The sequence below is a fragment of the Toxorhynchites rutilus genome, chromosome 3 (genome assembly GCF_029784135.1).
Source record: "Toxorhynchites rutilus septentrionalis strain SRP chromosome 3, ASM2978413v1, whole genome shotgun sequence".
Classification (NCBI taxonomy): domain Eukaryota; kingdom Metazoa; phylum Arthropoda; class Insecta; order Diptera; family Culicidae; genus Toxorhynchites; species Toxorhynchites rutilus.
Genome location: NC_073746.1, coordinates 13013919 through 13029281, shown reverse-complemented (window position 1 = coordinate 13029281; position 15363 = coordinate 13013919). Strand labels below are relative to the sequence as shown.

Genomic DNA, 15363 nt, shown 5'->3' with positions numbered 1-15363 from the left:
GTAGATATTTGAATTTTTGAGATATAAATTTTTGTAAAAAAAAGAAAAAAAAATGGCTCTTTTCAAAAAGTAGTCTAATTTGGGGTATGTAAAGTTGCTTAAATGACCAGTGTCCAATGTCTGAGTTGGTGCTGCTAACTCCTAAGACGAGTTGGCATGAAATCCGTCAAATACAACATGAATTATTAGTTTTGTTGAAAATATGAAAATTACATCATCACAACACAAATATCAAAAATAAATTTTTGGTGATAGCAAAATTATGTAAAACTTTCAGGTTTGTTTCACATTCCAAATTTAATTTAATTTACATTTATAATCATAACTACGGCAAGGGGTAGAGGTAACTTTTGCGAGAAATAAAAATAAAAGTGAAAAAATATAAAAAAATGGGTAGGGTAGCCACATTGGTTGCGTGTTCGCTTAGTAAGCGATCGATCGTGAGTTCAAAACTTAGGGCCCTCATTGACCATCTTTGTGTTGTCACAGAATAACTACGTCCACGCAACAATCATTAACGATGGAGATCGATCCACGGTCGAAATAAGATACGATCCATCCATCCATACAACAGCTCTGCTCTGCAAGACACATCGGGCTGCTATTCTTATAAACAACTCAACCATGATCAATCAACTGTCTCCGCTGTCCGGTCTAACTTGGATAATGGAAGAACAGAAGGAAAACTCTTACGTCTGAATGGCTACTGTGCAAATGTGTACCATATGCAATGGTATAGAAGGGAATACTCCAACACCGAAAAATGACAACTGTGTGATGTGCTAATTATAGATATGATAAACATGTGACATGTACACGATTATAATTCGGCTCTGTTACAGCTAAAATAAACAAAAGGGATAAAAAGTATATAAAGTCAACTCTCCCTAACTCGATATCCAAGGGACCATCGAGTTAGGGAGGTATCGAGATACAGAACATTTTTTCATTTTTTTTTTATGCCACAAATTGCAAATATATGATGTTAGGGTAAGTGTCCCAATATTAGGGCTTAAAAATATGACCCAATTAGGAATAAACCAATTATGGTACTTGGGGTTTACTATAATTGGTACCATTGCGTATACAGGATATTACTATAATTGATTTGTTTTTGTGCATTAGTACATTTACCCTATATGTACTAATGCGCATGTACTAAAGGGTGTGTCACATCAAATTGCATCACGGAAAAACGCTGTAGAAATTTAATTTTTAGGAATTATATCTTCAGCTTTAGCTTATAATCAGATAAGAGTGTATAGATCACGTTGGCCATGCTTCACTGTCAATTTTTTGTAAATTTGGAAATTTGGAAAAATGTCGTCGAACGAAAAAGAGCGTCGTGAATTAATCCTGTGCACTCATTTCGAGAATCCGGAGTTGTCACATCGGGACATCGGTAAGATGCTGGGAATCGTCCAATCCACGGTCAGCAGAGTACTAAAACGATACTTCGAGAACCTAACCATCGACCGGAAGGTGAAGAACGGCAAAAATGGATGCTCCGTCAGTGAAAAAGATCACAAGCGCGTAGTTAAGCAGTTTAGACGTGATCCGAGAAGTTCGGTCCGAGATGTCGCCAATAAGCTGAATTTGTTCAAGTTCATTCGTCCAGCGGACCAAGCAGCGGGAGGGCCTGCGTACATACAAAGCTGCCGGGCCTGTTGTTCTTCTCCGCAGAGGACAAATTCAGCGTTCCGAAGGAGATTCGCATACAGAAACTATCCAAGTTTGCCAAAAAGTACATGGTGTGGCAAGCGATCTGCTCTTGCGGAAAACGGGGCGCCCCCTTCGTGATGACCGGCACGGTAAACGGGCAGGTTTACCTTAAGGAGTGCCTACAGAAGCGCTTACTACCACTATTGAAGCAGCACGAGAGCCCGACCATCTTCTGGCCGGATCTCGCTTCGTGCCACTATTCAAAGGACGTGTTGGAGTGGTACGAAGCCAACGGGGTCACCTTCGTGCCAAAGGAAATGAACCCGCCCAACGCGCCGGAGCTTCGCCCAATAGAGAAATATTGGGCGATTATGAAGCAGGCCCTCCGGAAAAACCCAAAAGTTGTCAAATCGGAGGCGGACTTCAAGAGAAAATGGATTTCTGTTCAAAAAAAACTACATCCTGACGTTGTACAGAACCTTATGGACGGGGTAAAGAGGAAGGTGCGAGCATACGGGCTTGGGCTCGAAGTATGAATAAAAAGAAAATGCCAAAAGTTGTTTAATAGTTTTTATTTTACTGTCTAAAATTTTCAAAAGGATCGGTCTACTGGGCGAATTTCTACAGCGCTTTTTCCGTGATGCAATTTGATGTGACACACCCTTTATTATACATTCTTTTCTCAAATTTTAATATAAATTTAAAATACATAGGATGTTTGTTTAGTAGGCCAATTTTATTGTAAAATGGAATTGGAAATGGAAAAGGAACTAGGTTAACAAAGAAAATATTAATTATGTATGTAATTCAAACTAAATTGTAACGATCACGCAGGAACTGTTCAATCGCAAAGAAATGTTCAAATAGTTTCACGGGAACATTTTCAGTTGATTGCAATATTTCGGACATATTCTTTAGGTTCGATTTAACGTTCGAAGGTGTAATTTCAAAACAATCAGCTGAAACTTCCTGAACCTCCTCTAACTCCATAGGACTACTATTTTCAACGTTTTTTTCAGTTTCTTCAACACTTTCCAGTATATCGGTATCAGTCATTAGATCACAGCAAATCACGTTTTGATCCATTTCGCAATATTTATCAAATGACGATGAACAATCGAATGGTACTGCACTGTCGACAGCAGCAAGCTCACGACGCATTAATTCTGCCAGCGGAATATCATCATCATCATTTATGGAAAATCCGGTTTTCCTGAAGCAATTTTGAACAGTCTCAGATTTAACCTTGTTTATCCAAGAGCGTGAAAGTAATTCAATTGCATCCAATACCGATATATCTGAAGGGTCCTAGAGTATATTTGAATACAGTATGAGTGCTGAATAACATGAATGTAAAAAGGAAAAAAAATACCGTTGTATCCTCCATTTCTAGCAGTCTTCGTTTTACTAATTCATGGCGATAGTACTACTAGTACTTTTTACTTATTCATGGCGGTTCTTGATTATGCCCAAGTCCAGCGGCTGAACTACTGAAGTAGAGTTTGGTGGAAAAAACTGCAAATTTATCGATTTAAGCTTTTTTTTTTTCCAAAATATATATTTTTATCAAGGCTCATATGGCGTTAGCGTCACGGGGCCGGGAGTTCAATACTTTGACAATTTTTCTTATTATCTATGTTAGTAATATGTAACCGATTACTCGCGGTTGGCTCGAGGTTAGTATTACAAGTGTTTTCGTAATTCGGATGTTGCTGTCTCCAATGCTCTGTACGTGTGCCTGACACGGGATACTTCCTATTGGGATGCAGCTGACCCTCAATCAGCAACGTCCCCCTAGTCTGTACCTCATATCTAGCGTGGTGCGTCTTTCTCGACTCGAGGAATCCAGGATAGAATGGTCACTAACCGGCGCAATCATCAGTTCATGTAGAGTTGTCATGAGCGGTACAACCTTTGGCTCTTGTTGAATCATCAGTGGACTGCACAACCTTTGGCCCGTGTATCTGTAAAGAGTGTGTGTATGTATTGCCGCGACTAAGTAAAAGTTTATCGATCGGATAGGAGGGATATAAAACGGGGACACAACGAAGGAAACATCATTAAACGTTGACATCGGCGTTTCTGAGGAACAGGTATAGATGAAGCAGAAGATCAGGATCACGGCTACCTAAGATATCCCGGACGGGGATCTCCGATTGTCTGCCTTGTGCTCTCAGTGCTCTCTAAAGCTGAGAGCGAGCAGTATGGAACCGGATACACGACCAGACAACATGCTCGATGTCGTGGTAGCCATCGCCACAATCACAAAGATTGTTTGCTGCGAGCCCAATGCGATAGAGATGCGCGTTTAGGTTGTAGTGATTGGACATAAGCCGAGATATCACGCGAATGAAATCACGACCTACATTCAATCCCTTGAACCATGCATTTAAGTTCATTTGTCATTTAAGCTTTGGTTGGAGAGATTTTGGGTGCGCTGTACAATTATCAACGAACATGACCACCTTTGAGGAGAAACAGATATAAGTATGATACATTCCCATTACACATAATTCCCGAATCAATACCTTTCTATTTTCTTTGGAAAATCTTTCGTCAAGTTGCATAATCCATTTCTCAAAAAGAATAGAGGTCATCCAGGCCTTGGTGTTACTCTCGTATATCACTGGTAATGATTTCTTCTTTTTGAAACACCGTGGGTTTCTACTCTTTCCAATGACCAGCAATGGTAGTTTATCGCTGTCAGACGTTGTTTCGAATATTTTCCTCCGTGGCAAGTTTCTGATCGAAATGCAAATGTTCTGTCTAGCAAACATTTGTAGAAAAGTCCTGTTTCGTCTGCATTGTAGATATCACGTGCATCATACTCGGCGATTATACTGGGTAGGGTTTGCGAAATCCAGTTGTCCGTTACACTGAGATCTACAGTGGCCCTCTCGCCACATAGCTTCCGAAATGTCATCTTTTGCCGTTTTAAAAATTTACTTAGCCATCCAGCACTTCCTTTAAAATTGGGAATTCCCAGTTTGTTCCGTCTGCTGGGGACTAGGGGTGGACTGTATTTAGGTCGGTTGCTCCCCTCGTGGAGACAACCAGTGTGTGGAAGGAACCTTCGTGTTCCTCACGCCTTTTTGACGGGTGCGAGCCCAAATGGCTCCGCTCCGTGCATGGAAAACTCTTACTCTTGAAAACTTTACTGTTTGGGATTTGCTTCAGAAAAGGGTTTAAGTAGTGCAAAGTGAACACATGGTTTTCTTCATATATTTATATTATATACATTTTCTCTCTTCAGACATTATTGCGTCGTTAATCTTGAAATTGCTAACTGCTGCTGCTTGATGATGCCACCGCTGATGTGAATTCATCGATGGCAAAATAAATCTACTGCAATTAACTCTGCTGCTGCTGTCGCGCTCTTGCGACGGTTGCTTCTGCTGCCCTGCTGCTACTGCATTCTTGCGATGATGTGTTGGATATTTCTTCTTATCTTGCTGCTTGCTGTTGACTTGCACTTTTGCACTTGGTGATTGTTGATTGAAGACTGATCGCTCCACACGGTCGGGGTGCATTTTCATGCAGAATCGCTTCGTATCGAATAATGGAGGGGTGGTACTTACGACATCATTCGTTTTCCCCTTCCGTGCGTTCCTCGGACGGAACACAGTTTCTGGGCAAATTCGCAAGCCTTCTCCCGAAGAATAGAACCTGAGAGAGGTAAATTATTCTCTCTGGCTTGATTGACAAAAATTTCCATTGACCGTTCCAGCTTCTCGTTCCCAACCAACCTTATACGCTTTTTGTCCACATTCAATTTTCCCATCCGATGCCATTTTTCCTTTTGCTTGAATAGTGTTGACACCGTACTTTGTGCAACACTGAAATCTTTTGCAACTTCAGACACCTTTCGCCCATACTTTTCGACCTGCTCGATGATGCTCAAACGTTGCGCTATGGTTAGCGTTTTAATCGTTCGCTTGAAAGGTTTTCCCTGGTTTTCCATACTTGAAAAAAAAATCCTTGATAATACGAACACTTCGTCTTCACTTTCAAGAGCAATTGAAATGACAGCTAGAAACGCACAAAAACAAGTACGCGAAAATCAATCGAGTTAGCGAGGTAAAAATCCATGGAAAAATGAAACAAAGCCCATCGAGTAAGAGAGTCATCGAGTAAGGGAGGTATCGAGTTAGGGAGAGAAGAATGCATGTAAAATTAAAGGTGCCATGAAATTCATCGAGTTAGGGAAAATATCGAGTTACAGAACATCGAGTAAGGGAGAGTTGACTGTATCTATAATATAACCGCAAGGTTGACGTAGGTCTATCGTTGGTTGAGTATTCGTTTGTTTGTATTGATTTAATGAATGAAACAATTTCCGAATTCTATTGAATCGAACATATTTACTCTGCAAGTAAATAGTTTTAACAAATCCCATTCTTCATTATAAATTTAATGAATAAGTCTGATACCTGGCAGGATACCTTGGTTATTTAATTCTTTGATCGTGAACTTCCAAAATATGTTGACAAACGATCATTGTATTTTGCATTTCACTCGGAAGTTATTGCATCTCTCGAGTGTTGGCGAATCGCATTCCGTGCCGCATGTATTGTATCCCTCTGTTACGCTGGCTGCCACTGTTGGTCGGTACAATTTGAGGAGCACCAATCTGGCAAATCAAAACTTGATATTTAGCGCGTTTAGATAATGCTTGACATTTCAGAATTTTTTAATTGTTTATCTCAAGAAAAATAAAACTTTATTTATTGTGATAGATGTGTCGAAATATTTCCTATCAATTGATGCAAACATCTTTGCGATCGGGGGGGTCTTCGTAGCCTAATTGGTTGCGTGTCCGCTACTAAGCGAACGATCATGAGCTAATAACTCAGGGCCCTTCAACTGACCATCTTTGTGTGTTATTCTAGCTACTACGTCCACGCAACAATAATCATGTGTCGGTAATCCCAGTCCCTTACCGCGCACATTACGATCTGCTGCATCGGTAATTGGTGCTAATTCTAACACAGCAATGGAAGCCTCATATCAGCAGTCCCGTTGTGAACAGTCCAACTGTGAACATTCGAACAATAGGAATATTCAAACGCCGAAAAAAGGCGGCATGTGTTGTGTATCGATAGAATTGGAATATTCTTAGGCCTAAACAGCTACTGTGTTATACATAAAAAAAACAAATGTCAAACAAAATATATTAACATAAAAAAAAATGTATACGAATAAATTAGGCTCTGTGACAGCTGAATTGCTAAATGAGCCTAATAAACGGATGGGATAAAAAAAAAATCTTTGCGATCTATCAAGAAATGATCGAGTTATAAGCATTCGAAATCGTTTTATTTTTTCCTACATGTTCAGTGTTGAGATTTTCATTTTACCCCTTATATTCCTGTTAGACGTACGTCAATAAGACAATTACAGGCACACCTTTTTTTTTTGTGTGGGTGATAGGGACCGCACAAAAAAGTCGCATAAAAAAAATCGTGCATAACTTCACCAGCAGCTTTAAAAAATCGTGTTCGGTACACATTTTGAAAAAAACTTTTTTTGTGCGGTAGATAGGGACCGCATAAAATAAATTTCCCCCAAGAAAATAACTCAAATTCACGCCATTCACCGTTCAATTTCCTTTTGTTTCCCTGGACACTTTGCCTTTACGGTAGCGCGTGGCTGTTTTGTGCTTTTAGTTGCATGTCGAAACGTGTTGTTGTTAGAAATCATTAGCATTTGATGAGAGGAGAGGAATGATTTCAGAAGTGGATAATTGAGACGCAAATATGCTTTTATCGCAAACCATCGAAAAAAACTAAATGGACGATAACTTCCTCAAATATGCTTCTTTTCATACACCGCACAAAAAAAATCGCACAAAAAAACCGCACAAGAACAAAAAATTGCACAAAAAATAAATTCACAAAAACAGGTTTTACTGTACGGTTGAAGCACGTATAATCCTTCTTCTTTGCTGGTCCGGTATTTCTATTGGATTTCTGGGTCTATCACTGAGTTTTTGTGAAAATGAATGCTGATTTTTTAACTTCTCGGTTGCCAAAGATCTTACGTTATCTACAAGATTAAAATAATCACATTATTAGCGTTAAATTCAATCTCTGTATGTTGCTTCAGACAGAACATTGCCGCCATAGAATTTAACCAGAATTCCATAAAATAAGTTCCAGACAATTTTTTTGAATAAAGTAGGGCGAAAATGTTGTCTCACAATAGCTAGAACGATCTTCGTTAGGCATGCTCATGCAGAACAAATATCAATAATGAATAATTTAACACTGTTTAAATTTGGTTTATTCAATAGTTTGCGCAATTCTCCCCATTTCTAATTAAACGTTCGTTCTCGCCCCCACAGCCATTCTCGTCTTCGACTGCACCTTCCGGGTGACCCGTGGCGATATCTACACGACCGGTCTGCGCTCCAACAGCACCCCCGTCTACCGCCAGAAGTCGGCCTTCTACGAGAAGCTGGTCGGCACATCGCTGCAGCAAAGCGGCCTAACGGTCTCCCGGACGGACATTATGGATTTTGGCGAGGGGCCAACGATTGTGCTCAGCTTCCGCGTGTTTCTCGACATGCGGATGATTAAAATGTAAGAACTTTTATTGCTCGCGCGCGTGTGGGTGGGTTCTCGGGGGAGGGAGGGGTGGTTTGAGGTTGATTTACATGTGTTTTATGGTTTTGTCTTTCTGCTCTTCTCTGTTTCCTCGGTAGAACGATTCACAACGTGGAGGAACACATTCGACAGGCGCTGCTCAGCGAGCTGGCCAATCCGAACTCGCAGTTTAAGAATATTCGAATCGATCCGGATACTATTGAGATTAAACGGTTGCTCGATAAGGACGTGTTGAGGATGGCGTTTCTTATCAGAGAAGAGGTGAGTTTGGGTAATTTGACTGGATAGATAACGTTGTTACCTTTGTGTTTGATATTTCAGCCATTTCCATCATTAATTAAAAGTCCGGAGGACCGCGGCGGGCCGGCGAAAAAATCCGGTGTCATCGAAAAGACCATCCATAAATTCACGCCAATGGTTTCCACCTCGACCGTACCGTCGACGGGAAGCAATGAAAAGAAACAACCCCACCAACAGCAGCCACAATCGCCACAGTTGCTGGACGGGGAGTCTGACATTGACATGGATAATTTACCGATTATACAAGGATCATTTGAGATAACGAAAACAGAAGCGGACATCACCCAGAAGAGGAACGGTGGTGGCGGTGGAACGCCCCAGGCTGTGTCCACATTGAAACCGTTTGCTGTCAGCCCGGCTCAGATAAAGGTGCGAGGTGGCGGCGAGAAAAAATCCCATGAAAATGCTAAATCTCCGCACACGGAAGAGGAAAATGTGCCGCCCCCAACGGGAGGCAAATCGAGGTATGAAACAGCTACGGCGAAGGTTGAAAAAACGGACAAATATGATGCAACAACGAAGAAATTTAAAACTAATTCTAGCGGCAGCAGCCGAGGCACGTCGCCAAGCTCTACGACAACACGCCGTACGACGAGCACCAGTTCTACCACCCCCTCAACAACGACAAGTACCACCCTCAGACCCACCACAACCTCCAGAACCACAACTAGGACCACCGTGGCCACCACTACGGAAAGCACGACGATAAAAAGTACCACAACGGCGGCGCGCACAACAAGTCCTCCCTCCCCGCCATCGGCTGATGAGCGAATATCATTTTCGCAGGAAACCGAGGACGCAACGGAGTTCTCATTTGACGCCAAAAATGACACCCTGTTGGTGGAATTTCTGCAAGCAATCATCAATGAAACTCTCCCGGATAATTTGGTCGCCAAGAAGCGAATGGACGATAACATTCCCAAATTGGACGTCAGTTTGTTCACCAGTGCTCCCATCCTCGACAGACAGCCCTGGCAACCGATACACCCGACCGCGCCCAAGGCAATGTCAGCTCAGCAGCCCACGGTGGCCAAAGCGCCCAGGAAGAATCTAACCCTCACGGAGGACGTGATCTATCGAAACGCGTACCCCGAAACGGGCAGCTCCGCGTACACGGAGAGCCCCAGCGGACAGATCTACTACCAGAGCTACACCAATCCTAGCTTCGGTTCTTCCACGCTGGGAATCGAACCGCTAGGCGTGATGGATGTCAAACCGTATCCACTTCCGGTGGATAAAATATCTATCGATACCCTTCCCGACTTGAAGCGTGTAAACCCGATGGGCTCTGGCGAAGCCGATCCACAACTGCTGGATATGACGCTGGACGAGCAGAAGTTCGAGCATTTGGGTGGAGGGGTGATTGTGAAGAAGCCAGAGAATAGAAGCGTGACTCAGAGAACAACGACGGAGCCACTGAGGACCAGTGTGGTTACGGTGACGCCGATTTATTTGGATAGCAGTAGTGAGAATCTACTCAACTCGACGGAGGAATACGTTGAGTACTACCAGCTGGAGGGGATGAATAGCACGACCGAAGCGACGACCACCATGGCCGAGGAGTTGAACGATACGGTCGACTATGGACTGAGCGTTGAGTCTAGGGTTATTCCGGATGATGAGGGTATTACAACCGATGTTGCGGCTGTGGTGTCAACCGTGGATGATGTGAAGGCGGAAGTTTCATCTGACGAACTGGGGTCGAGTGAAACTTCAGAGCAAGTTGACGGTAAGTCGATGCCGACTTCGACGGAAGCGATGTCAACGGTCCAGGATTCCACCACGGAGCACCCGAAAACAACCACTGGAAAGAGGGTGACATTCATTGAGATCGAAACATTGAAATACAATCCGACGACGACTGCGCCAACGGCACCGACTGTAACCGTTCCGGAGCTGTTCCCCATCAACAAGTGGGAGTTTGTCAACGGATCTCGAGTGACCCCATCCAACAATCACTCCACTCGGAAGGTGTTCAACGAGACACTGCAAGCGTGGATTGTGGAAAATATTCATCCTCCGACAACGCTTCCGAGTGTTAAAATCGAAGACCTGAAGCACAAACGTGACAACGCTACGAATCTTCAGAATCTCTCAGCGATATTCGACACCTTGGCATCCAAACTTGGGATACAAACCGAGGGTTCCAGTAAAGCACCGCCATTCCTTTCGCTGGCCAAAATTAAGAATCAATACAAGAGCGTCAATCGGGCGGAGACAACAGCAGCGATGAAACGAACGCGGGGAACCATCAGACCCAAGAGGAAGAAGAACAAAAATACAACCAGAGTGCCCACGACAATCGTCACAACACCTTCGACCTCCACAACATCCACGACAACCACGACTTCAACGACGACGACTCCAGTTCCCACGACCACGACCACCTTCTTCGCCAAACTTGTGCCCACCATCACCAACGAGGACCCCGGGGACGTCGTTCCCGTCATGCTGCTCCCCCCTTCGCCCGAGTACTCATCCGAGTTCTACGTTGGCCAGGCCGAAGTCGAGGTAATCGATCCGAACAAGTACGAGGAGATGCTCCGGCAGCTTTCGACGACTCCCACCGGTGCGGTCCACTCGGCCACGACCACCCCTGCCCCCTCCACGCTGGTCACCCTGCTGCCGGCCAAATCCAACTCGGGGATTAAAAATTTCCGACCAAAAACCAAACTACAACATCCGCTGCCAATACCAGTGGCAGCCGGCAGCGGTAGCGGCGGCAGCTCGTTAGCAGCTCATAAACAGCAGCCGCCCTCCGAAGGCAGAAAAATGAGCGTGAGCTTGAAATTAATGAATGCAAATAAAAGCGATGCCGAGGGCGGCAATCGGAACGCGAATGTCGCCGCGTTGGTTGCGGCGGCGGACAGTGGGCGGCGGGGGGAATCCCAAAACGATGATGCGAATAACGATGGTGGTGGCATGGTGGAAACGGTGGTTAGGGCCAGCATGCGCTTTGAATCATAAAGTGCCCCCGCGGCTCGCGAAGCGAAGCGAAGTGAAGGTGGCGCGAGGTTTGGTCCTACGGCCACGCGTCACTGCGCTACCCGCTATGAATAGTGATTGTTGTTCGAGAAGTCGTCGGGACGGACGAACGGAGGGAGGAGCGGAATGTGTGGGTGGATGGGTGCCGGTGTTTGGTGGTGTGCTTGTGGTCGAGTGAATGCGGCGGTGTTGGGATACTGGGATTGCTGAAAGGACGAAGCTTTCTCTCCGTGGACTTGAAAATGTGATTCTTCTACTCGCGACAGGCGAGTTCTTTCCGGCTCGAATCTCGGAAGCGAAACGATGGGCTAAACTGGGGTGGTTCTGTAACCTTTGTACGCTGACTGTAGAATATTTGGCACTAAATTTTTCCTTCGCAGTTTTTTTATGTGTGATTTTAAAACATGGTGAATTGTGCAAAAATATTGCTCGTCGTCTCTAATATCGACAGTTGTCTTCATTGCCGAATAATCAAAGAGAGTTAGAGCACTATTTTTACAATGGGATGTTATTTAATCTATGAAGGGTAATACGGTCAAAAAGAAGTCAAATAATATTTATTTTGGAAAAATGGTTTTATCATTGATATCATGAAACTGTTTGTTTCCAATAATATGAATTGCAATTGACCCAGACTATTTCAGTGGTTGTGTTCCAAATTTTATTTATATCCTTTATTTATTTTCGTCCTTGAAATGAGAGTCCGAAAGACTATCAAAATACTCACGGCAGCTATGATTTCCTCATTCTAAGAAATTCACACGGTAGGTTTTTCACGATGTGAGAATGTTTTTTTTGACGTAGAACTACGTCTTTCAAAAAGGGTGCTAAATCAGAAAACAGGTCACGTTTTTATGAAATAGAGTTAACGAACGAATACTCATGATTTGCATACCAATCGAATCGGTAATTCTCTAAGATTTGTTTGATATATTTATATATACATTATACATTACAGTTCGCTAATCTCTAAACGGTTTAAATTCGTGGAAACTGAAAGCATTTTTTCCCCATACATTTGTTCTACCGATTTGTATACTGACCCTACCCGTATTTCGAATGCTTATAACTCGAACATTTCTTAATAGATCGGAAAGATGATTACATCAATTGATAGGAAATATTTCTAAGCGTCTATCACAATTAATAAAATGTTTCTTTTCATGAGATGAACAACTGAATAACTGTGAAATGTCAAGCGTTATCTAAACACTTTAACTGCCAAGTTTTGATGGGCCCGATTTACGGTTTCCCCAACACAGACTTCAAAATCGATGTACCTGTGGAAATCCGCTTTGAAAATATACATGCAAGTTGTGTGGTATTTTTGTTCGCACCGAGCTGTGTTTCCCAAACACGGACTTCAAAATCAATGTGCCTGGGGGAATCTGCTTTGTCAAAACATGCAAGTCGGTGGTATTTTTTGGTGTTGAGTGCTTTTGTTCTCGCTTGTCGTTGTACAGACCGGAATATGTTTCCCTAAAACGTACTTCTAGATTGAAAAGCCTGGGAAATCGTCGTTTCAGAAACAGTTTGGTATATTATTCTCTATCAGTTTACCAGCCTAGGCCTACCAGTTTTAAGTTGTTCGAATTTCAAATGAAAACTGAAGTAGTAACAATAAAAAAAACCTTATTTTAAAAATATCGATGCATTCTAATATAATATTCGAAGTGGTAAACAAGTGGATTGCATGATATAATTGCGTAGTTCTACGTCAAAAATGCGGTCGTGTCCTAGATACAACCCCTTATATTGTTTTTTTCTTTCTTCATTAAAGAGATTTTCAGCCAAAGGCTGGTTCATCTCTAACAGAATAGTTAGAAAACGGAGTGAGCTGGATTTGCCGAATAGAGTTGATGCATTTGTACTTAAATTCACTTGAAGGGCTGAAACAACAAAATTAAATTGAAGAAAAATTCGTGAACTATGGTATTTCTTCATAGAATTATCTCACGTTTCGTTCAGTAGTTCAATTAACACGCCCCGTCACCTAGATATGGGTGACACTTTCCTCGTTCAAATTTAATAAGATTTTTAAAAGGAATTTCAGGGTGTCGACTACCTTGAAAAACCTTGCAAATCAGGCAATATCAGGGAATTCAAAAAGTATCAGGGAAAATCAGGGAATATCAGAGAATTTCGTCACCAACCTGGAAAAAATGCAATTCCGCAGATTAGAATTTTTATTATTGCAGTAATTAAACAGTTAATGGTACCAAAACAATTGTATTTGACTAGTTTGACTATCACTTACTTATGCAATCAGTGCATGCCGTTCAACTTCAACACATTCCCTTTTTCCCTTCGAAAACTATCGATAAATTCATGCTTCAAAACCATGTTATCAAAGTTCTTGTGGAGGTACAAAGATTATGTGGTGTCCGGAAAGAGTTATGTGTCACAAATCACTCCGCACTGCTTAAAAAGACATGGTTGTAATGATTCATGACAGCCAGAAAGCTAAGGAATTGCTCCGTATTCTAAATCTGACCTCAATAAAACATTGCATAATACAAGCTATACATTGTCGTTGGTTTCGACGAATCTTTTAACAAGAATACACATGAGCTGCAAATGGATCTAAGTAACAGATTTTGGGATGAAGAATAGAAGGAGATGGCCAATCGATGCGTGACGTCAAAATTTTTGGGATTTCTCAAGTATCAGATGAACTTGCAGCTTTGGAAGAAGACCTGGAAAATATATCATTAAATAAACTTCCTCTGGTGTCGATAAAAGGCACGAACATGAATTAATCATTTTACGCGAATTTCGAAATAGAGAAGAAAAAGTCTTGAATTTGGGTACTTTCGGATTGTATATTTTATACAGGTTGGGCTCAGAAAATTTGACAAACAAATACCGCAATTTCTTCTGAGATGTGATGCTCTGGTTTGAAAGCTTAAGAAGCGTTAATGTAATCTTCGGTGAAAGCCGTATCTTCTCTTGATCCTTTCATCATTGATTACTATCAACAAATGGCTAGAAAACGATTCGACTTACACTGAAACAATATTGCTTGCAACAACAGCAATAAGTTTGAAATAATAGAGCAATTCCAAAATAAATCGACAAATGACAAAACATGAGTATTTTTGATGCGAATGAAAGTTTGTATTCCGTTTGGGTTGGAGGAAAAATGAGTTTTCCACAGCATTTGGGAATTTTTTGACTCAAGTGTAACTTTTGAAAAGGTCTATAGATTTTAGTAAGAGAAATCTTTGATCATTTATATCTCAAAAGTTATGAGTCCTACCGAAATAGTGTCTTAGAAAAAGTTATAGAGTATTGATGTCCAAACGTGAAAAAAAAGTACACTGAGAAAAAAATTAGTACCTTTTTTTTTATTTACAAAAAAAACATTAATTTGCAATATCTAAAATACATATTTTTTATATTTTAAATATATTGTTTTATTTTCTTCTCCTACGTGAATACCTACCTATCTACCTGAAAAATGGATTAGTTTACTGTTTACTCTTTATGAATATGTTGATGGTTCTGAAAAGAACCTTTGGTGTTGTGTTTTTGTTATCACTCGATATTCCCATCTTGTTCGGTTAAACCTTCCTGTTTAGCTATTGCGTTTGCCACAGCTTTCACAGTTGGAAAATTTCTTCCCATCCAGCTTGTGACATATTGTTCAGTAAATTACATTTAATGCGACGTGCCGGAGAAACACTTTGCCACTCACTGAAACTAATTGAGCGCCGAACCGAAGCTGCTCTGTTCTTGATGCGGGTTTTCTGATTGTCGTGAGCAGCTTTGCAAGCCAACTCGAGCACTCCGACGGCCGAAACTCTATAAT

At 41.9% G+C, this 15363-nt stretch overlaps 1 protein-coding gene across 3 annotated transcripts in view; it reads left to right on the top strand.

The window, feature by feature from the left end:
• Positions 1-14962, top strand: part of LOC129776306 (mucin-2-like) — a 279861-nt gene extending 264899 nt beyond the window's left edge. For 2 of the 3 annotated variants that reach the window (XM_055781875.1, XM_055781874.1), the window contains exons 4-6: positions 8006-8243; positions 8366-8528; positions 8589-14961. In XM_055781875.1, the coding sequence (XP_055637850.1) occupies positions 8006-8243; positions 8366-8528; positions 8589-11534 (3347 nt within the window). In that variant the 3' untranslated portion in view covers positions 11535-14961. Of the gene's footprint in view, positions 1-8005; positions 8244-8365; positions 8529-8588 lie in introns of all 3 variants that reach the window. The other variant, XM_055781877.1, reaches the window with a different exon arrangement.
• Positions 14963-15363: the final 401 nt, after the last annotated feature.